At 38.0% G+C, this 23,600-nt stretch overlaps 1 protein-coding gene across 1 annotated transcript in view; it reads right to left on the bottom strand.

The window, feature by feature from the left end:
- Positions 1–3,587: 3,587 nt before the first annotated feature.
- The window catches only part of LOC126252796 (drebrin-like protein), a 209,349-nt gene continuing 189,336 nt past the window's right edge, over positions 3,588–23,600 (bottom strand). The window contains exon 11 of the mRNA XM_049953733.1: positions 3,588–6,491. Coding sequence (XP_049809690.1) covers positions 6,352–6,491 — 140 coding nt within the window. The 3' untranslated portion in view covers positions 3,588–6,351. The remainder of the gene's footprint in view (positions 6,492–23,600) is intronic.

Below are 23,600 nucleotides of genomic sequence, written 5' to 3'. Positions count from 1 at the left end.
CTCTATTAGCCACGCAATCTTCTTTTCCTTTATATTTCCTTAATTATGTTTTCATCATGTCTCTCTATTCTTCTCCTCCCTTCACCATGAGTCTCCCTCATACTCCCTGCTGCCAGCACTCCTATCTCAAATCTGTCTGTTCAATAATGTCTAATTATAACAGTACTTGTGATCTAAGAATATAAACTCTATATGTATGTATTTTTCCAGGTGTACCTTTCAAATTGTTTATTTAACTTTTTGTACTAGATGTAGTTTAACATGCCTACTAAAACATATGAATGTAAAATAAGCAGAATGCCTGGTTAGATGTAAGAGAGGGCCTGATGGCCTTAATCTTGCCAGGTTAAATAAATCAATCAATAAATAAATAAATAAATAAATAAACTAAAAATGGCAATACTTCGTGTAAAATGAATTTTCTGTGCTTGAAAACGTTGTTAAAAGCAGCAAGGAACTTACCTTGTCGACAGATGTCGGATGTACGGCTGGACTCCCCACTAAATAATTGAGAGCAACGAGGTGAAATAAATTCCTCGGGCTAATGATATGGAAACCAGTTATCACCACATTGAAGATTTCACGAAGGATCACACTGCTGAACATGAGCTTCACGAATCCGTGCAGTGGAAGCCATTGTAAACACACACACACACACACACACACACACACACACACTCAGGCCTTGTACTGTACATGTGAGCGTGAACTGCGATGATAACAGACGTTGGGCTGCATGCAGTTACAGCATGCAGTTTATTGGGAGAGAAAACTTATCATAAAACTGTTTAATTCTTTAATTTTAAACCTTGAAGTGTGTGTGTGTGTGTGTGTGTGTGTGTGTGTAACCTGAAATAGAGAAATAAGCTGAGCCATTGTGCACCTCTGTATGATGTGAGTGTACAGTGGGGGAGGGGGGGGGGCAACTGCATTGAATCATATTATTTTTCTGTCTTCTCTTTTCTTATATGTAAGCTATATGCAAACTGAATGAGCTATAAACCAAAGACACAGCCAAAAGTATATTAACGAGTTGTTTTGTAGCAAGACTAATGTTTTGATACATCGTTAAATACCTGTATGAAAAAGTAAGAAATATGCTCTTCAATTTATTAATTCATGTATCTTCATCCTTTTGTTTCGGGAAGAGGTATCGTGCGAACATACGCTTAGATTCGTCGTACCAGCACTATTAAAAATGTGTATTTTTAACCGTTCATTAAAAGTATTATAAAAATTTATCAGAAAAGGAGTATTTATTCACATGTTTGTAAGTTCAACTCCTATTTGTTCATTATTTCACTCGCCGCTGAGATCCTGCACCTAGAGGTTCAGTGCAGACAAGAATAATTAACGCAATATTTGGAGGAGCGTTCCTGCATCGACACTGTCACACTCAAGACTACACACAATGGAATTAATGTGAAGGTAACGACTGAGACTCGAAAAGCAGTTATTGAACTTGGTTTACTTACACTACAAATACTGTGCTATGTGTGATACATATCGTCAATTTGAATGGTTGCGGTGACTATTTGGTACCGCACACTACTGGAAGCAGCAGTACGTAATGCAAATTATGTTTATTGACCTTGAATGTAATGACATTCAAGGCTTGTTGATATTCATATCAGTTAAAACTTACCCAAAATTGTGACAATTCATAAATTACCTTTAAAATTTTCTTACCTATTCTTTCCAATCAATTTTTCCAATTATTCAAGCAATTATTAATCCATTTCCATTTCCACTTCCCTATTCACCATCCAGTACAATGTACTAGGTGCTACTAATCAAATATTCATTGAGCAATCACATGCCTGCAAAGATATTCAGGTTAGTAGTTGACAATAGGGTACAGAGTGTAACGCATTTTGGAAATCTGTGTGTTCACCTTGTACTGGAATTGGTCAGTGCATCTTTTTTGTAACACATTTTAGTATGCAAGACGTGCAGTAAATTGATAACATAATCCAACAATATCCAAATTATAATCTTGTGTTACCATAGTTTTGATGACATAACTAAAATGAGCTTATATTTTTATAAACAGAAATAAAACATGAGTTTAAAAAAATTGAATTTTCAGGAAACAATTATTTTTCTTATTTCCAATTTAATTTGAAGTTTTAATTACATCCAAAATTGTTGTCATTACAAAATTGTTGAGGCTTTCGTGGCCACTTGTTGACAAACTGCCTATTGGCTTCTGCCTCGAGTTCTTCGGCCGACGCTCATCTAATGATTTTTCTGACGTTTTGCCAGCACGAGTGGCTGGCATTGTCAAAGCTTCACCCTCCATTGCCGGTGGTGAACTGGCGGAAATGACCGTGGAGAAGCCCTCGCACGTTGGCGCGCCAGGTACATATAGTCTGCGGCCACGAGCTCGGCTCCAGTTCACCACCGGCAATGGAAGGTGAAGCTTTGACAATGCCAGCCACTCGTGCTGGCGAAACGTCAGAAAAATCATTAGATGAACGTCGGCCGAAGAACCCGAGACAGAAGCCAATATTGTTGTCATTATTACTATTTTTGTAATTTATTCTGAAAACTTTTGTAAACCAAAAGATTAATCATATACGTAACCTCTTTGGATGTAAATTTGATTGTAAGATTGCTGAATTGGAAAAGCTTGTATTATCTATGTTCTTCCTCGAGTTAACTTCTTGTTATGGTGCGAGCTGTGGTCTGTTCTACCTAAGTGTTGTTTGTTTTCTGCAGCAGAATTTAGACTGATTTGTTATGTGATGTGGAAATTTAAACGGAGAAAATGAAACAAGATCACCAAGCAGTGTCCAAATTGGAAATAAAATCCCAGCCTGGACGTAAAAAATGGTTCTTCTAAGTGAGCCATATTTTCAACGAGCCACATTATTGACAAGCAGCAACAAGAAACGCACAAGTAAAGTGATGACTATTACTCAAACTTCCTTCTCTTTTGAAATGGTTTCACTACACTGAAGTCAGACTATCTAAAAAAGTGCTCTTGAATACGGTTTCTCAGGGAAGGCTGTAATAACCTGCACCTATGGTTTTGCAAGATTGTTTGTATGAATAAAGCAAGCTGTTTTTCACACAAACCAAGCTGATTCTTTGAGAGAACATGTTTTCATCTAGGAATGTCACAATGTCTGAGCTTAGAATATGCTCTAGGATCCTGTAACAGACAGACATCTACAATATTGTCTCTACAACTTCTGCAAAGCCTGCAGCTCCCTTTTAGGAATCATATCCCCTCAATGTCACACCTATGAAGCAGCTACTTATCTCAATGAGGCATGCAAGCCATCCCATAGTGGCAATGTCCATAGTTCATGTGGGATCCTTGTAATTACACAAGAATGAAAACATAAAAAAATTCTTTATAATACAAACATCAACAATGAATCTATAATTAGGGATTATTTTTGGTTTGAACTAAACTCCAAAATTTTTGAACAGTAAATTGGATAGCACTACAAGAGTATTTCCTTTACTGTCTTACACTGAGAGTTTAAGACACTTCAATTGAATGAACATTTTCCTTCAGACATCGAAATTCTGGGTGTGTATTCTATACAGGAAAACACAGTTTCATGGCGATTTCATACTTTATTTGTTACAGTCTAATGAATATGATGAAATTTGTAATACTTCAATCTCCAAAATACAGTTTCAGGCTTTTTTTAGTTATATGTTACATTTTAGTTATGATAAAACTTAAAATAGTGACTGCCTTTGTGATTAAATACCTAACCATACAAAATTATTAAAGTCAGATTAACAGCAGTAAATATGAAGAGCCAAACATAGATATTGGGAAAGTCTCACACATGATTTAAATACAACACTCAACTTGACAATATCTGCTGAGTTTGATTTGCAAATAGATTACCAACAGAGAAAATATACACAGTGAATTTGCATCTGCAAAGAATTTTCAGTTAAAAAGAAGTTTTTTATTTCCAAAAAGGAAAAAAATTGCAGAATGTAATACATATGTACAACATCAAAGACAGTAACTGCATGTCTTAAATAAAACTTAAGATGCATAGAAACTGCCACAGCAATATAACATACTCCGAAATTGCTGTTTTGTGTCAAGTTATATTTTTGTGCTTCATTGGGGTGTACGGCAAGAATAAATAACAGAATGAAAATATGCTTGGATAGTTCATGGACTGAAGAATATGCAATGAACACACACACATTTATGTAATACTCAGCCTGTTACACAATTCAATCTAGAACTATAAAGTGAGACATAATACTGTTGGAGGTTCACTTTCATACTGAAATGACAACTAAGCAATGCCTGAAAGTGTACATACAACATTAAATAAATTATTTTAACTGTAAAATGAACTCATTACAGTTGTGAACAGTAAAAGAAATATTGCACAAAAAGGCTCATTTAATCACTAACAAGGATGAAGGTTTTGTACAAGCATCACTGAGTGTAAAAGTAATGGCCTAATACAATTTCTAACTTTGATGCTTTGTCCAAGTGAGATTTTGTATCAGTGTCAACTATAACATAAAATTTGAAGTTGTTTCCAACTCAGTTCTAATTTACTGTTTATTCACAGACACATAAACATAGGTTATGCATCATGTTGAATACACAGATTAAGTATCACTAACTTGTTTTTCAAACTTCTTACTACAGAACTGTTAGGCAAGCAAAGTTACATCATATGCAGCAATCATCTTGCCCTGTATAACACAAGTGTTCTTTTTCATCATCATTTGTAGTTACAACAGGTATGGCTTGAGTGTATCTATGTATACAAAGAAGACTGAAAGAACAGACGGTGAACTGTGAATTGTTCAAGTTCCATTTTAGGCCACAGGAAGACTATCACAATCATATATAGATGCAAAAAGTATCTCTTGACACATTTACATACTTGACTATGTTGATGTATAACTGTATGTTTTCCCTGTAACTACCATGTGTATTACAAAGTAAAATATTTGTTTATGAGTCTGAATTCTAGCTAAAATTTTTGGAATGGGTAGTAAAAACAGGAAAAGAGAAAATTACAATTGCTTCATATAAAAATTAAAGACTGTAGGCATTTTGATTCAGATTAAGAATTTTGGGAAACTGATAGTACGGACAAGGATTCTTTATTGTAATTTTCACTCTGTATCTCTCTGTTGACGTAGCAGGTTGTCATGATGACAGGACATTAATAAAGCAAGTGATCAATGGTAAGCCTATGTTTGTGTTATCATCTATTCAGAACAGGAGTTCTCAAACAGTTGCAGATAGCCAAGATGCTAACTAACACAAAAGAAGGAAAATCTTTTACAATGAGTATGTATAACACATTCCTCCTAAACAAGATCAGTGTAGTGTGCTCTCAGTGACAAAGGCCTTGTCTTGCCTAGCAGACAAACAAATCAAGGTGTTTAAGAACTCATTCAAATGGAAGGGAAATTGCCCTTTAAGACTACAATTTAAGTATTTTCAAAATACATTGCTGTCCTTCAAGGCACACACTTCACTGTGTCAAGATACAACATTTTGAGTTGTTGTGATCTCAGGATTGTCTTCTACAAATGAACATGCTGCTGTACTATTCTCATGCACTTAGTTAGCGACTGTGCTATACCCTCTTTTATCAAAATGTGTGTCCAGCAACAATAACAACACATATCATCTCCAACTTTAAGAACTCACCATGAAGAAAAATGAAGGGTATAATGTTTAACAGTCATTTGCAAAGCAATAACATAGTTTTACAACACTTGTTACTTAACACTCCATAAATATGTTAAAATACTATCTACTTAAATGTATCTCTTTAACAATTATTTCTTGTGACGCAACATGTGTCCCTCTCATCATAATGCCCATTGGGATATGAATTACAAATTGCTAAGACTTCCTGTACCCAAATGACTCGCATAACAATTCTACCCAAATGACTCACATAACAATTCAAATTTGAGATGCATCAAAAATTCTTCCCAAAACTTGAGCAAATATGTATATGTGGTCACCTGTGTGAGCTGCAAGACAATTACAGAAGTATCACACTGCTGGAAGAACCTATGAATGTCAACAGTCAGTCAGCCTATTGAGCAGTGCTATAGTGTATCTGAAATGGAATAACCTGACATCCTATGCAAAGACTTATCCTGTTTCACAGTAATGCTCAAACAAAATTATTACAAAGACAGAAACTCATACTCTCTAGTTTCACATATCTTTTTCTGAATGCAAATGTACCGTCACAATCAAAAGTGCACAATAACAGTGAAAATAATAAAATCTATAAAATGGATATTTTTCCAATGATCCTTACTAATACAATGCACAGAACATCAACAGTATAATTGCCATGTATACATGCCAGCAGCTCAGTCAATCAGTTCCACGTAATTTGCCGGGAAGAGACCAAATGTTCCATCAGGTCCAAGTCCTTGCCACCAGCCTTCATCAATCTGATCAATATGTGTAATTATATCACCAGGGTCAAAAGTTATTTCTGTAGCATCGGCTGCAAAGCAAACATAACGCTTGACTTGTTTATAATGTACACAATTACATTTTAATATCTGATAGAATTCCACATAGAAAAATTAATAAAACTGGTTTATATGGATGCAAATGCAACTGCTACTATTATGACTTTCCTTAATATCCAAGTAACATAACATATATTAGAAACAGAGCATTAGTTCAGCATTCAGGGACTGGGAAAAGAATCAACAGAGGAAAATTTGAAGATACCACACCAATATCTGCCAATATGGTTTGGAAAAGGACTATAACTAGAGGTCTGCGCGGATAAGAAAAGTGCAATCCGCATCCGCAAGGTCCTAATCCGCAACCGCAGCAATTAACCCGCATCCGCAAGTTCCTTATCCGCATCCGCATATATTTAAGTTTTGAATGAGTAATTAATAGTAATAGACAGTAGTACTTAGAATTATAGTATGTAATGACATAGTTATTGTTAGGGTGCCATTTCTGCGACAACTTAACTACTTTTGACTTCTTAAATCACAGGAAATGCTCTTTACCTACTCTAAAGCAGACCATTCCAAACAGGAAAGCATTGGCGCTCCGGAGCACACACAGTAGCGGTTCGAATCTCGTGAGATTGGAAACGCTATTAAAAAAAAAAAAGAAAGAAATTCAATGTAACAGTATCAAATGATGAAAATACGTGTTTAGAAACAATTATATTTCGCACCTCTTGTGCCAACGCAGCTGAAATTGACGATGGTTTTAAACTGTTACTAGCAAATTGTATCATATACCGACAGTTTTTTTGTACTCACTGCTTGGATGTCTCAAACTTTGAAGCCATTCATGTCAGCTGATGATTATATTATAGCTTACGCGTTCAGTCCTCGTCATTACCAGTTGAAAATATTTACAGTATTAGTCCTTCACTGCAAAATGCTGGCGCACCTGTGAAAAAGTTAAACTGCCAGCAATAATGGTTCGTTGGTTGGTTTTGGGGAAGGAGACCAGACAGCGTGGTCATCGATCTCATCGGATTAGGGAAGGATGGGGAAGGAAGTCGGCCGTGCCCTTTCAGAGGAACCATCCCGGCATTTGCCTGGAGTGATTTAGGGAAATCACGGAAAACCTAAATCAGGATGGCTGGACGCGGGACCAGCAATAATTGACGTTGTCCGGAAGAAATAACTCGTCTTCCGAAGAGTGACAACAAAATAAGTGGTTATAGAAATTAGGAGTGGTTGGATGAAGTAGCAGTTCCTTAGCACTCACTGCACCGTACTTGGCCCCCACATCAATAAGAAACTGTGCCGTCTCGAGAAACCCAGATCCACACGCAACTTCGAATTTGTTTTCCTTCACTAATGTAAAATCACCTTCTTTCACCTTACACGAAATTGTATCTATCGATATGGTGTTCATTTGAAGAAAGAACTCTCACTGATATTTGCTACGACGCACATTCTCACTCGGCCACTACAATGCGCTAACTGAAGGCAGCGGAAAATTGCAACGGGCACCTGTCTGGTAGACAGTGGGCAGGTTTGCCACCCAGAGAGCATTTCACGCCACACGAAAGACACGGTCGCGGAAACGAATTAGGCGCAGGTCTCTTGGGTACAGCTACGCCGGTCGTAGCCAGGGGCTGAGGGCAACACACATCCGCTCTACCCGGGCCCTGCAAGATTCCAAGAATGTCAACAGACTTGAAGTTTTGAACTAACATTGCAGCATATGTACTGGGCAGATGCCTTGCTCATTATCTGCAGATGACCCGCGGATATCCGTGCTGGTCGCGATTTTATCTGCCAAGTAACAAATACCGCGGATATCCGCATCCGCGCAGACCTCTAACTATAACAAAGTAATCCAACCTGAGATTCTTTTCCCATTTTGTGTGCCTGTCCTAATTCTTGAAGGGGCAAGACTTATTCTTCTCTACATGATTTATGTTGACCTTTTCTTAGTACACCATCTTTCTCTTTCTTCTTAGAGATATGTAAGTTTCAACTGGTAACTATACATCAGGCTTCTATCTAAAATTTCTTATTTCCTATGCAGAACTAACAAAATGATTTCACTTTTTTTAGAGGTAGAAAAAATGTTATTTTTTATAGACATCAGCTGCATTTAAAACCAATAGGTTTTCAGTACCACTTCAGAAGCTGAAGAAGAAATACTGACCGTCTTGTGTGATGAATAGGGTGAATCCTGGACATTTCAAACTTTTTGTTCACATAATGAATCTGACTGTTAATGCTGCTACACCACGATCCATAAAATAGATATCAACAGTACATGAAAGCCAAATGGGTATTCCGTATTAAGCAACTCAGCTGTGGAACTACTTTTTATCTTAGTAACACCCATAAATGCTTTAAAACAATGGAACTAAGTGATTAAATTTAATTTACAATGGGAGATAAGAAAAAAACAAAAGGCACCAAAAGCTCAAAAAAGCGGTTTCATGTAGTCCATCATGAAGTTTTGGCTAGAAATTACATCATTAAACTATGGGCAGTCCTCAATACCATCACAGAGGTAGATTCTTCAAAAACTTAAATTGGTGATTGCAGAAACCACATCACTCTGGAATATTTTGGGGCATATTTTATGGTATTGATGGATTAGTCTGGGATCAAAAGACAGTGTGTGAAGAATTCATTTGAGAAAAATATAAAATTATGAGACACTATGGTTGGGCAGTATTTTATTGTCAGGATGTGACAAGTCTTAGCACTGCTGAGGAGGGTGAACAGGAGACAGGGGAGGGGTGGGGGGGGGGGGGGGGGTCGAAGAAAAATATCTTGGACAAAGGTTAAAAAGGAGGGCACCTGTATGAGAGGGACCCACTTGTTGACATAACAAGGGGAAACAATGATGAAAGGGGAGGCTTCAGATAGAATATACAGTCAGAGATTGTTCATTGGTAAATGGTGTGCCAGCCTCAGTCTACAGATTAATAGGATGATAGAGTGAGGAGTAAAAATGGATAGATGAAGAGAAATGAACAGTAAAATGAATAATGCAACCAAAAACCTTTTGACATATTTGGCAACTCCTCCTCTCATCATATTATCTCTACTTACATGTGCAGCTAATTTGTAACCATTGATGCTAACCTTTTGCATATCAGTGACAATGTGATGCTCATACAGGCATAGTACATCTATTACATTCTCAGTTTCTATATCTTCTAAACAAAGCAGAAGCTCATCAATTTTATTCTTCAGTCCCCCAATATTTTGATGAAATATACTAACATTATTTTTCACTTTAGTTTTGTGATTATCTTGAACTTTTTTAACATCTTTAGTACTTGCCTGGCTGCGTTTCCCACTAGACACTGATCTTACACTAAAAAAGTGTTTCCACCATGAGATGTAGTTCCTCCCCCCTTTAAATTTCCTGCTATCAGACCAGCCAGATTGCCCTTAATTATCCATTATAGCTTCAAAAACTAGTTTTTGGGAACTGAAGAAAGATTTTCAATTTATTTTCCTTTCCTGAAATCCTCCTTTTGTATTAACAGTAATTTTGTTTTATCACATTTTTATTAGGCTGCTTCCTTGTATGTTTCTCTCTTCAGCACGAATTTTGCAATTGCTTTAAAACTAACTTGCTGATGAGCTAGTGACAGTAAACTTTCAACATAGCTCAGAAATATGCGACAATGCAGTCATGTCCTAGTTCATGAATCACGGGCAACGTATGAGTGGCCAAGTAAGTGGTCCCGACAGTCGGGACACCAGTTACTTTGGAAGAAGGCTGGGCACCTCGGACATATTCTGAGTCGTGGTCACCTTTGTGCTCATACGGCAAAGACTACCAAATCCACCGGTTAGTCCCTCAACCGTTAGGGGTAAAACCCAATGGGACTCGGGGCAAGTAAGGCTAGCAACCTGCTTCCCTGGTACTTTAAATATGATGCTGGCAACAATCAGAGCAAAATGCCTCGGACCTTTGGAGGTGACGGAGTCCCACCTCTAACAAACAAACCAGGGACTCCTAAGATACGACTTGGCAAACAAATGGTAATGAGATGGGGAGCTATTAATATCAATGGGGGCTACTCTGGGAAGAAGGAACAGCTGGCAAAGGCTGCAAGTAAGATGGAGCTGGACGTTTTAGCTGTTAGTGACATTCAGGTAAGGGGTGAGAAAGAAGAGGAAGTGGGAGAATACAAGCTCTACCTGTCAGGAGTCAAAGCAGGAATAGCACAATGGGGTGTAGGGCTTTACATCAGGAAAGAAATGGAACCCAGTGTAGTTGCAATAAGGTATGTAAATGAACGACTGATGTGGATAGATTTAACAGTGTCTAGCAAGAAAATTAGGATTGTGTCAGTATATTCGCATTTTGAAGGGACAGATCAAGATAAGATGGATAGTTTTTATGAGGCACTCAGTAATGTAGTTGTTAGAGTAAAGGACAAGGACAGTGTTCTGCTCATGGGGGATTTTAATGCAAGGATTTGAAATTGAACAGAAGGGTATGAAAAGGTTATGGGTAAATTTGGAGAGGATATGGAGGCCAACAGGAACGGGAAACAACTCTTGGATTTCTGTGCCAGTATGGGCTTAGTAATCACAAACTCCTTTTTTAAACATAAGAACATTCACCGGTATACTTGGGAAGGCAGGGGAACCAGATCTGTCATTGACTATATAATAAGAGATCAGCAATTCAGGAAGGCTGTGAGGGACACGTGTATTCAGGGGATTCTTTGATGACACTGATCATTATTTAATCTACAATGAAATTGGGATTGTGAGGCTGAAAGTGCAGGAGGTCGGGTCCATATGTAGGAGGATAAGAGCGGAGAAACTTCAGAATAAGGAAATCAGGCACAAGTACATAACAGCGATCTCAGAAAGGTACCAGTTAGTTGAATGTAGTCAATTACAGTCATTGGAAAAGGAATGGACAAGGTACAGGGACACAGTACTAGAAGTGGCTAAAGAATGTCTTGGAACAGTAGTGTGTAAAAGTAGGATGAAGCAAACAGCTTGGTGGAATGACACAGTCAAGGCAGCCTGTAAAAGGAAAAAGAAGGCGTATCAAAAATGGCTACATACTAGAACTCAGGTAGACAGAGAAAGTTATGTTGAAGAAAGAAACAAAGCCAAACAGACAATTGCAGCGTCCAAGAAGAAATCTTGGGAAGACTTTGGAAACAGGTTGGAGACTATGGGTCAAGCTGCTGGAAAACCATTTTGGAGTGTAATTCGCAGTCTTCGAAAGGGAGGTAAGAAGGAAATGACAAGTATTTTGGACAGGTCAGGAAAACTGCTGGTGAATCCTGTGGATGCCTTGGGCAGATGGAGGGAATATTTTGAAGAGTTGCTCAATGTAGGTGAAAATACGATCAGTAATGTTTCAGATTTCGAGGTAGAATGGGATAGGAATGATGATGGAAATAGGATCATATTTGAGGAAGTGGAGAAAATGGTCAATAGATTGCAGTGTAATAAAGCAGCTGGGGTGGATGAAATTATGTCGGAACTCATCAAATACAGAGGAATGTCAGGTCTTAAATGGCTACACAGGATAATTGAAATGGCCTGGGAGTCGGGACAGGTTCCATCAGACTGGACAAAAGCAGTAATCACACCAATCTTTAAACATGGAAACAGAAAAGATTGTAACAACTACAGAGGTACCTCTTTAATCAGCGTTGTGGGTAAAGTATTCTCAGGTATTGTTGAAAGGAAAGTGCGAGTATTAGTTGAGGACCAATTGGATGAAAATCAATGTGGGTTTAGGCCTCTTAGAGGTTGTCAGGACCAGATCTTTAGCTTACGGCAAATAATGGAGAAGTGTTATGAGTGGAACAGGGAATTGTATCTATGCTTTATAGATCTAGAAAAGGCATATGACCGGGTTCCTAGGAGGAAGTTATTGTCTGTTCTATGAGATTATGGAATAGGAGGCAAACTTTTGCAAGCAATTAAAGGATAGTCAGGCAGCAGTTAGAGTTGACGGTAAATTGAGTTCATGGTTCAGAGTAGTTTCAGGGGTAAGACAAGGCTTCAACCTGTGGTGGTGGTGGTTAGTGTTTAACGTCCCGTCGACAACGAGGTCATTAGAGACGGAGCGCAAGCTCGGGTTAGGGAAGGATTGGGAAGGAAATCGGCCGTGCCCTTTCAAAGGAACCATCCCGGCATTTGCCTGAAACGATTTAGGGAAATCACGGAAAACCTAAATCAGGATGGCCGGAGACGGGATTGAACCGTCGTCCTCCCGAATGCGAGTCCAGTGTGCTGCAACCTGTCTCCACTGTTGTTCATATTATTTATGGATCATATGTTGAAAACAATAGACTGGCTGGGTGAGATTAAGATATGTGAACACAAAATAAGCAGTCTTGCATATGCGGATGACTTAGTTGTGATGGCAGATTCGATTGAAAGTTTGCAAAGTAATATTTCAGAGCTAGATCAGAAATGTAAGGACTATGGTATGAAGATTAGCATCTCCAAAACGAAAGTAATGTCAGTGGGAAAGAAATATAAACGGATTGAGTGCCAAATAGGAGGAACAAAGTTAGAACAGGTGGACGGTTTCAAGTACTTAGGATGCATATTCTCACAGGATGGCAACATAGTGAAAGAACTGGAAGCGAGGTGTAGCACAGCTATTGCAGTGAGCGCTCAGGGAGCGAAAGCTGGGTGGATTCAGGTTACCTTATCAACAAGGTTGAGGTTACAGATATGAAAGTAGCTAGGATGATTGCAGGTACTAGTAGATGGGAACAATGGCAGGAGGGTGTCCACAATGAGGAAATCAAAGAAAGACTGGGAATGAACTCTATAGATGTAGCAGTAAGGGCGAACAGGCTTAGATGGTGGGGTCATGTTACACACATGGGAGAAGCAAGGTTACCCAAAAGACTCATGGGTTCAGCAGTAGAGGGTAGGAGGAGTTGGGGCAGGAAAAGGTACCTGGATTCGGTTAAGAATGATTTTGAAGTAATAGGTTTAACATCAGAAGAGGCACCAATGTTAGCACTGAATAGGGGATCATGGATGAATTTTATAAGGGGGCTATTCTCCAGACTGAACGCTAAAAGGCATAATCAGTCTTAAATGATGATGATTATGATGATGATGATGATGATGATGATGATGATGATGATGCAATATTAACTCACTTTCTTGTCTGGTGTGTAGCGGATGGTAGTTTGTGTAGAACTGCTATTTCCCCATTTACCTGTTCCATTCATGAACGTTTTGTGGTAAGAATGAATCCTGATAAGCCTCCGTGTGAGCTCGAACCTCTCTAATTTGTACCTTCATGGTCTTTTTAATATATACATGGTAGGAAGCAATACATTAGTTCACTCAGATAAAGATAAACTGAAATAAACCTGAAATTTTCCACATTTCTCTGCTGTAATCTCATCAAAATGTTTGAAATTAACTGAAAAATTTCACACACCCAAGACTAAAAAGAATAAAATAATTTTTAAATAAAAATCTTTTTAATGCAACAAGTTTTTAAATTGGACCACAAAGAATAATGCATTTTCTCCTAGCCCCATATAGATAGTCCCGAAAATGTGCGCATGTGAATTTTTAATAACTATGACAATACTTGTAAAATTTAAAATAAGAAATGTGGGATGCATGCAATACGTAGTAGTAAGAAGCACTGAGAAATATCATATTATTAGTGACTTAGGTGAAGTATTCATGCATCAATTATCTATTACTCACCATATAGCAGAAATGCTGAGTCGCAGATAGGCACAACAAAAAGCTGTCACAAATAAAGCTTTCAGCCATTAAGGCCTTCGTCAACATTAGAGTGTCTCACTGAGGCCTTTACAGACTGTAATTATCCTCCCAACCTTGTAAAAAAACAAATCTCCCATGCCTTATCTTTCCAGTCACCCACCACCTCCCAAAGTCCCACTGTCTGTCCACAAAGGAGCATTCCCCTCGTAACTCAGTACCACTCAGAATTACATTCTCTGCAGGGTTTTGACTACCTTTCACCATGCCCTGAAATGAGAAATTTCCTACCCACTATCCTTCCCACCCCTCCCACAGTGGTAGTCCGCTGTCCACCGAACCTACACAATATACTTGTCCATCCTTACACAACCCCTGCTCCCAACTCCTTACCTCATCGCTCATACCACTGTAATAGACCTAGATGCAAGACTTGTCTCATACATCCTCCCACCACCACCCACTCCAGTATGGTCATAAACATCACCTATCCCATCAAAGGCAGGCTACCTGTGAAACCACTCATGTGATCCACAATCTAAGCTACAACCACTGTACTGCATTCTATGTGGGCATGACAACCAACAAGCTGTCTGTCTGCATGAATCGCCACTGACAAACTGTGACCAAGAAACAAGTGGACCACCATGTTGCCGAACACACTGCCACACATGACATCCTTAATTTCAATGACTGCTTCACAGCCTGTGCCATATGGATCCTTCCAACCCAACACCCAATTTTCTGAATTGCACAGGTGGGAACTCTTCCTGCAATACATCCAACATTCCCATAATCCTCCTGGCCTCAACCTGAGTCAGTCACTGCCCTCACCGATCCAGCCCCTTTCTTGTTCCCACTCCAGCACTACACAGCTATCATTCCACTGTCACACTCAGTCTTTTTACTTCTCTCCTTTTCCGCTATTTCTCCCCCCCCCCCCCCCCCCCCTCCCACCTCTCTCCTGACCTCCATCTAACCTGCAGTACTTCACAGTCTGCTAGCTGCACCATACTATCTATCCACCTCCCCGTCCCAGCCTCCTCCTTAACCCCACCCAGTCACCACTCCCATCATGCACTGGTGCTGCTACTACACGCAGTGGTGGTTTCAGTTGTCTGAGACTGCAGTTGTGTGTGTGTGTGTGTGTGTGTGTGTGTGTGTGTGTGTGTGTGTGTGTGTGTCTATTGCTTTAATTTGTAGAAGTACTGTCACAGCTATTAAAAATTCAAAGACACTAATTTTCAAGACTAACTGTGTCGGGTTAGAAATCTTTATGGGGCCAGGAGAAATTATTTTATACTTTTTAGTCTGTTTTAAAAATGGTTTATAAAGTCTAATTATCTATCATGTATTATTCTTCCAGTTATTTTTGAGAATACATGTAATAGTGATACTGCTCTGAAATTACTAACGTTAAACTTGTCACCTTCTTTTATTAACTGGTATTACTGTTGATAATTTAAGCCTGTTTGAAACACACTTGTTGCAAAGACTCATTGATTATGTCAACAAGTTGGGATATCATCAAATCCACAAGTAGTTTTACTCTACAAGTAGATTTACTCTCCAGTTTACTGATAACCCTTTGTATTTCTTTGGGTGTTACTGGATATGAGCACATTGTTATTTAACTTATTGTAATTTCTCCCTTTGTCCCTGGATTACATTTACATGTGATCAGGTTTTGAGCTACATTAATATAATGATCATTAAATATTAGAGGTGGGTCATCAACAATTTAATTTCTGTGTTTAATGGTGAATTTATTACTTGCTTTATTATGTTTGCCCCTATGATTACACTGTGAAACAATGAAAATGTAAATAAAATGAAAATAGCCAAGACCTATCAATTCTAATGTGCTGATCACAAATATCACAAAGACAATTCAAAATTAGGTCTAGTTTTCATCTCACACTGTTTTATTATGGTGAGATAATTATTTACGGATTTTTATGTTAAGTTTAAAATAAAATATTATAATTGTTTGTCGAAGTCACAATAACTAGTAACAATGGATTATATTATTGTCCCTGGTCTTACTTGTGTGCAATATTTTGGATATAAACATTTTGATACCAGTTTTAGTGATCTTTTTGTTTCCCCTCATCTTCAACTTCAGTGACTTTATTAATGCATGTAATAATTTTTGCACATTTGTTTCCAGATTCACTACCAGTTGTTCAAGCTGACTGCTATCGAAGTGAACAAAAATGCGAGTTTGTGTTAACAGTGCTGACACATTTTGCTATGCGTGTGGTGAAGTGACATTTGCTTCACAGAAACAGCAAATAACTCCAATGATTAAAAAGCTTACAGTTGTTATTTTGGGTGCAAAATAGGTGATCAAGATAAACCTAGGCACCACATGTGATCTGCATGGGAAAGGATGTTCAATGCCCTTTGCAATGCCACGAACTGGCACGAGCCAACTAATCATGTCAGTGACTGATCCTTTTGAATGGTTCCTCCTATCAAGAAAGGAATATCTAAGAAGAAGATGCGGACAGTGATCTATTCTAACATTCAATGTGCCATGTGTCCAGTGCGACATGGGGTAGGATTGCCAATACCTGAACCACCGACAGAGTACGAGATTACTTCTGATGGGGATTCTGAATGTCCTGAACCATATACATCACAATATCCAGAGTTTCTTCCACATATATTATCAACTGGTGATCCACAAAAATCGTCTCAAAATGGGTTAAGTGATCTCATTAGAGATGTGGAGCTCTCTAAAGCTAAAAGCTAAGGCTGAGATTTTAGCATCAAGATTGCAGCAGTGCTACTTTCTGGAAAGCAATGTTAAGTGTTTCATTCTACCACAGAAGGAGCAACAATTCACTCTTTTTTTAACATGCAAGATAGTCTTGCGGCATGTGTAGACGTAAATGGCATAATAAGACTCTCAGAATTAATTATAACCCTGATGCATGGAGACTCTTTATTGATTCATCAAAGTTGAGCTAAAAAGGAGTGCTGTTACATATTGATAATGAGCTTTCTTCTATTCCAGTTGGGCATAGTGTGCATATGAAAGAGTCTTACCAAAACTTGAAAATTTTACTAGAAGCCATCAAGTATATGACTCTCAATGGCAGATTTATGGTGACTTGAAAGTAGTTGCACTGTTATTAGGTATGCAGTTAGGGTATATTAAATACTGCTGCTTTCTCTGTGAATGGGATAGCTGATCTCGTGCATCTCATTACAGTAAACATGAATGGCCCATGAACAAAATATGTAATTGTATATACTGTACATATGGACATTTAACATTTGCAGTCCTTTATATACATTTGTGACTAGTTAATTTCTATATTTTCTTTTGTGCTTTACATAGTTCTGTTACAAAGTGGGCTTACAAAGTATTTTCATTCATGTAATATTATCTTGATTTTTTCGTAATATTTTACTTTGGTACTTCCAGAATGGCACTAAAATTTATCAATGCATAACACATAACATAATTCACATAATTATTCACTTAAAATTTGTTATGCTGAATCTTGGGACATGAACACATATTTAGTTAGCGAGTTATTTATATAAAAATGTAGATTACTTTTTAAAAAAACTAGAGCTAAATATTTGTGAAGATGATGATTTTGTATCATTTTATACTGAAATAAACATAACTAACTCAAAATCATGCACTTTACACAATTTCACTTCAAATTTTTTGTTTAGTGTTATTTATAACTTTCCACACTAGTTTCATTTTCTTGTTCTCCTTTCCAATGAATAAATTAATATGCTACTATTTTGTTGCTATTATAGCTTCTCTGTACTTCTTCCTACGTAACTTCGTATATGGTGTCATAACAGTATTCTGCTTTGCACATTTATTTAGCATCCAGAGACTCGTATTGACTTTTTGATTTCACCTGTTACTCATGCATTTGATTTTTTGTTACTTTTTATTTTCCTCAGAGGGGCTGAAGTATCATAACAGTATTTATGCTATTTAAAGACAAGGATATGTTGAATTTTACATCTACAGAACTATTTGTTTCCTTGTTCCAACTTACATTTTTAAGGTGAGATTAAAGACACTAATGCTGTCTTCATTAATTAATCTCCCTTATATATTTGCTATTGTTAAATTTCTTGGGTGATTTCTCTTAAATCAGTTTAACTGCCTGATGATCTGAGATAACTGTATCAATGACCTCACCTTTACAGACACATTTTGATTTACCAATGAACATTGGGTCAATTGTAGTTTCATTTATGCTGCCAGGCCTGGTGGCATCTTGTATTCACGTATCCACACTGTATGTTCTATGCACATTAACTAGATGTTGCTCTTTTGTACAGTTATCTCTGAAATTAACAATGAAATCCCCACTGTTTAATAGGTTTCCCAGGTTGTCAGACAACACTTTACAATTTCCTTTTTTTTCCACACTGCTTTCATTTTTCTTCTGCATGGGCTCTCTTTCTTTCCTCTATCCATTTTGTTTCTGCTTTCTTTGGAGCTTTGTTCTCTGACTAAACTTACCATCTGGCAACTTTCTGCTTAAATACCTTTCTGTCCAAGATGTCTAAATAATTTATAGGAGCTTTTTGTAGGTTCTTTTTGATTTCTTGTATCCAGGGTATAGTTTTAAGTCCTTCTATGTAAGTAAGAATTTTGTGTGTAAGTCTTGTTTTGGAAAGCCTAAAGAAGTGCCCATAAAATTTTAATCACCTTTTTCATGTCTGCTGTAAGATTGGACAATTTCCCAGTTTGTTGACAAAATTGTAGTCTATAGCCCTCTTCTGTTTTCTTTGGCCCTAGTATCTTTCTGATGATTTTACGTTTTTTCTTTAATAAGTTTTGTAGGTCACCTTTTATGTGGACTGTCAGGGTTCCACTGGCATACAGGACTTCAGGTTTTAATACCGTATTATAGTGCCTAATTTTAGTTTTTTTTGGACAAGCATTTTTTATTGTACACCTTGTAGGTTCTTCCACAGTCTCTCTTTAGTTTTTGGAGGCAAATGCTTTTTGCTATTTTGTTTCGGCCCATAGGTTCAAGAACTTCACCTAAGTATTTAAAATATGGGCTCTATTGATATGAGCGTATTTTGTAGTCAAGTTTTGGGTGTCAGTTTATGTGGCGATGAACTCTGACTTTAGGAAAGACATTCACAGACTAACTTTCTCTGTGCATTCTTTAAGGGTTTCAACCTGTTCGATTGCTGTTATCTCATCATACTCTAGTAAGGCTAACAAGGGAACCTCCCCATCGCAAACCCCCTCAGATTTAGTTATAAGTTGGCACAGTTGATAGGCCTTGAAAAACTGAACACAGATCAATTGAGAAAACAGGAAGAAGTTGTGTAGAACTATGAAAAAAATTAGCAAAATATACAAACTGAGTAGTCAATGCGCAAGATAGGCAACATCAAGGATAGTGTGAGCTCAGGAGCGCCGTGGTCCCATGGTTAGCATGAGCAGCTGCAGAACGAGAGGTCCTTGGTTCAAGTCTTCCCTCAAGTGAAAAGTTTAATTTTTTATTTTCAGTTTATGTGACAAACTCTTATGTTTTCATCACTTTTTTGCGAGTGATTATCACATCCACAAGAAAACCTAAATCGGCAAGGTAGAAGAATCTTTTTACCCATTCGCCAAGTGTACAAGTTAGGTGGGTCGACAACATATTCCTGTCATGTGACGCACATGCCATCACCAGTGTCATATAGAATATATCAGATGTGTTTTCCTGTGGAGGAATCGGTTGACCTATGACCTTGCGATCAAATGTTTTCGGTTCCCATTGGAGAGGCACGTCCTTTCGTCTACTAATCGCATGGTTTCACGGTGCAGTCGCAAAACACAGACACTAAACTTATTACAGTGAACAGAGACGTCAATGAACGAACGGACAGATCATAACTTTGCGAAAATAAAGAAAGTAAACTTTTCACTCGAGGGAAGACTTGAACCAAGGACCTCTTGTTCCGCAGCTGCTCACGCTAACCTGAGCTCACACTATTCTTGATGTCGCCTATCTTGCGCATGGACAACTCAGTTTGTATATTTTGCTTATTTTTTTCATAGTTCCACACAACTTCTTCCTGTTTTCTCAATTGATCTGTGTTCAGTTTTTCAAGGCCTATCCGCTGTGCCAACTTATAACTAGATCTAAGAGGGGGTGCGATGGGGAGGTTCCCTTGTAAGACGTCAGCAAAAGCTAAACATGAAATTCTTATGTCATTCTTGACTCACCCCATCTGTATAGGTTTCCAGCAATTTTTATTCTTCAATTCCTTTTCCCATTCGTGGATGACCATGTCCAGCACAAGGTTGAATAGGAGAGGATATAGACCATCACCTTGTCGGATGCCAGTTTTGATCAGGAAGAGCTCAGATATTTCACACATGAATTTCACCTTGGAGGTAGTATCGGTTAATGTTTCTTTGATGAGGTTAAGGGTTTCTGGATCCAACCCTTGTTCTTCAAGGATATCAGAAAGTGCTTTTTGGCCAATTGAGTCTTATACCTTTTTAAAGTCAACAAACATGCAAATTATTGGATTGCTTCTGACTGCTTTATATATTAGCACGGTCTTTAGATTGAAAGTTTATTCTGTGCAGGATACACTGGGGCGAAATCCACCTTGGTATTCACCAATTTTGTTTTCCAGTTGCATAGGGACATGTCTCAATAATTATTTACGTCAGATTTGTCTCCTTTTTTGTGTAATACATAAATAAATGCACATTTCCATTCCTGGGATAATTCTTCTGTCTCCAAAGTGTCTGCAATGATTTGGGTTAACACTCTGAGAAAATTTGGTCCTGGAGTTTTCACAGTAGCTCAGCAATAATCCCATCTTCACCAGATGTTCTATTGTTTTGTTTTTTAATTTAATAATGTGTTTGTGTTGGTGGAGATGATTCAGGGTGCATGTAAGTAGATTCTTTTTTAGAGAATCTCAAAGGTGGTTCCGGACAATTAAGGAGTGTTGAAATATATTGTGCCAGTTCCTTAGCGTTTTCCTGGTTAGTGAGTGCAAGTTTTCTGTCAGATTGATTTTTGCCACTTGTTTCCTAGTTTCATAAAAGTATTGAGGATTTCCTGGTGTTTTCTTTAAGCTGTATCACACATTGTATCACACCATGTATGTAATTTTTTTTCCCCGGGGGGACTAAATCTTCAGCTTTCTCGATTATTTTACTGTGAAATTTTTCCCAAGTATCTGTTGGGACTTTTTACAGTTCTTCTCCAAACTTAGTTTCTTTGATTCTTCTGGTGTCAAATTTCTGCTGGTGCACGCTCTTTGGGGTAAATTTCATTTTTATCCGTGTTAAATAGTGGTATGAATCTATGTTTGCACCTCCATGGACTTGTATGTCACAAACTTACTTCTGTAGAGGATACAAGATGGCAACAGGATCAATCTAATATTCACCGAGATCTGTTCAAAATGGTTCAAATGACTCTGAGCACTATGGGACTTAACATCTGAGGTCATTAGTCCCCTAGAACTTAGAACTACTTAAACCTAACAAACCTAAGGACATTACACACATCCATGCCCGAGGCAGGATTCAAACCAGCGACCATAGCAGTCGCGCAGTTCCGGACTACAGCACCTAGAACCGAGATCTGTTATTGGGGATCTTATGGCCTTTTGTTTTCGAGGATTCTTCCTCAACTACGTTGACATGATTTTAAGGTTGTTTTGTTGGCACAGTGTTCTTTTTTTTATGGGTGAGATATTTTTCTACAGTTTTCCAGTATTTTTTTTCTCTGCCTATCAGAGCACTGAAATCATCCAATAAGATTTTGATGTCCTGCTTCGGAATTTTTGGCAATTACTTTCTCAAGATCTGCCCAGAATTTCTCCACAGTCTGTGGATCCTTTCTGTTAGCAATGTTGGTGGAGGCGTGAACATTAATGAAGGTGTATTTCTTGTTAGCGCACAGCGTGTGTATTGTCATAAGGTGGCTGCTTATGGGGCACACTTCTCCTATGGAGTCTGTTGTTTTTTTATGTTTGACAACAGCCATTCCCAGAAGCAGAGCACCTTTAGTAATACAATTTTCTATTTTACACACAGAGATGTGGTAATTTCCATAACCTACTGTGGCTTCATCTGTGAATCCTGTTTCTTGAAGGGCTAAAATCTTAATTTTTTGTCACTAACTCCTGTACTAAACTACTGTACTAGATCGTGTAATTTTCCTGGTTGAATTAGAGTGTTGATATTAAATGTGCCTATATAAGTGATGGTCTTGGATGGAAGTCTGACAGAGCACTCAGACTTTGTGTGTCCGTGACTGCCCAGGCCCCCCCAGATTTCGAAGACCCAGCTGCCGCCTGTTGACGGGTGGATTGAATACCACATGGAATAATATTGTTATTACTTTCATGAATTATGATAGCTTGTAACTGTTTGTCCAATGTTTTCACTAGGTTATTACAACCAGGGATTGTTAGTTCTTGGAGGAATTATTTCTGTTGGTTCACACCAACAATACAAATCTTTTTCAATATGTTTGACACTGTTAAACTTTATTTCCTTTGATTTAATACCTGTTCATACATATACACATATTACACCTTCTCCGTACATTTCCCTTCAAAAGCTGCTAATCACATGAACAGTCCGAAATTCCAGAAGTACATTTTTTTGTATTTCTGGAAGCCAATGTTCAGTTACACATTAAGCTTGAACCTCCTCCTATGTATCGTTAAGAAGGACCTCTAGGTCATGTAAATTACTGGTCATGTCCTCTACATTATGACATAGCAGAGTTGGAGAATTATTAAGTTCTATATGAGGTATATTTTTTTCCTTATTAATTCTTTGATGTGAAAAGTCTTATTTTCTTCTAATGTCTTGATCTGCACACCCTGGGAATCCTGGACTACTACTACTCTGTATTCTTCTGCAGTGGATTGAGCCATAACAAATCTTGTATGTGTTGTTTAACAGCTGTCCTCTGCCTCACCGTGCTCTGCTTCTTCTTCTTCTTCTTCTTCTTCTTCTTCTATCTTTTTCTGGTAGTGGTTCTTCTTCAGTTTCTTTACATGAAGATAATTTTTTGGACTGACACTCTGTCAGTTACTTGGGTCAAAGAAGAAGTATTTACTGATAATTCTTTTTGATGTGACTTTGCCACACTGTGAGCATTCATTTTTGATAGCAGTCTGTTTTTCATGTTGCAAGCAGTTAACAGAGATTAATGACAGATTGAGGGTTATACCACAGCTGAATAATGTTCCTACAAAGATTTTCTTTCCTTTCATAACAAGCTGCAGCCCATGCCTCGTATCCCACTCTCCTCCTTAATCCTTTGACTGCTGTTGACGAGTTTACTCGTCATGCTGCGTGCCGCTCCCTGGGTGCTAATGACGAGTATTGTCGGGGCCGCCGGTTTTCCCCCGAGCGCTGT

Source organism: Schistocerca nitens, chromosome 4 (genome assembly GCF_023898315.1).
Source record: "Schistocerca nitens isolate TAMUIC-IGC-003100 chromosome 4, iqSchNite1.1, whole genome shotgun sequence".
In the NCBI taxonomy this organism is placed as follows: Eukaryota; Metazoa; Arthropoda; class Insecta; order Orthoptera; family Acrididae; genus Schistocerca; species Schistocerca nitens.
The sequence above is the reverse complement of the archived record's forward strand: the minus strand, read 5'-3'. Positions and strand labels throughout refer to the sequence as shown.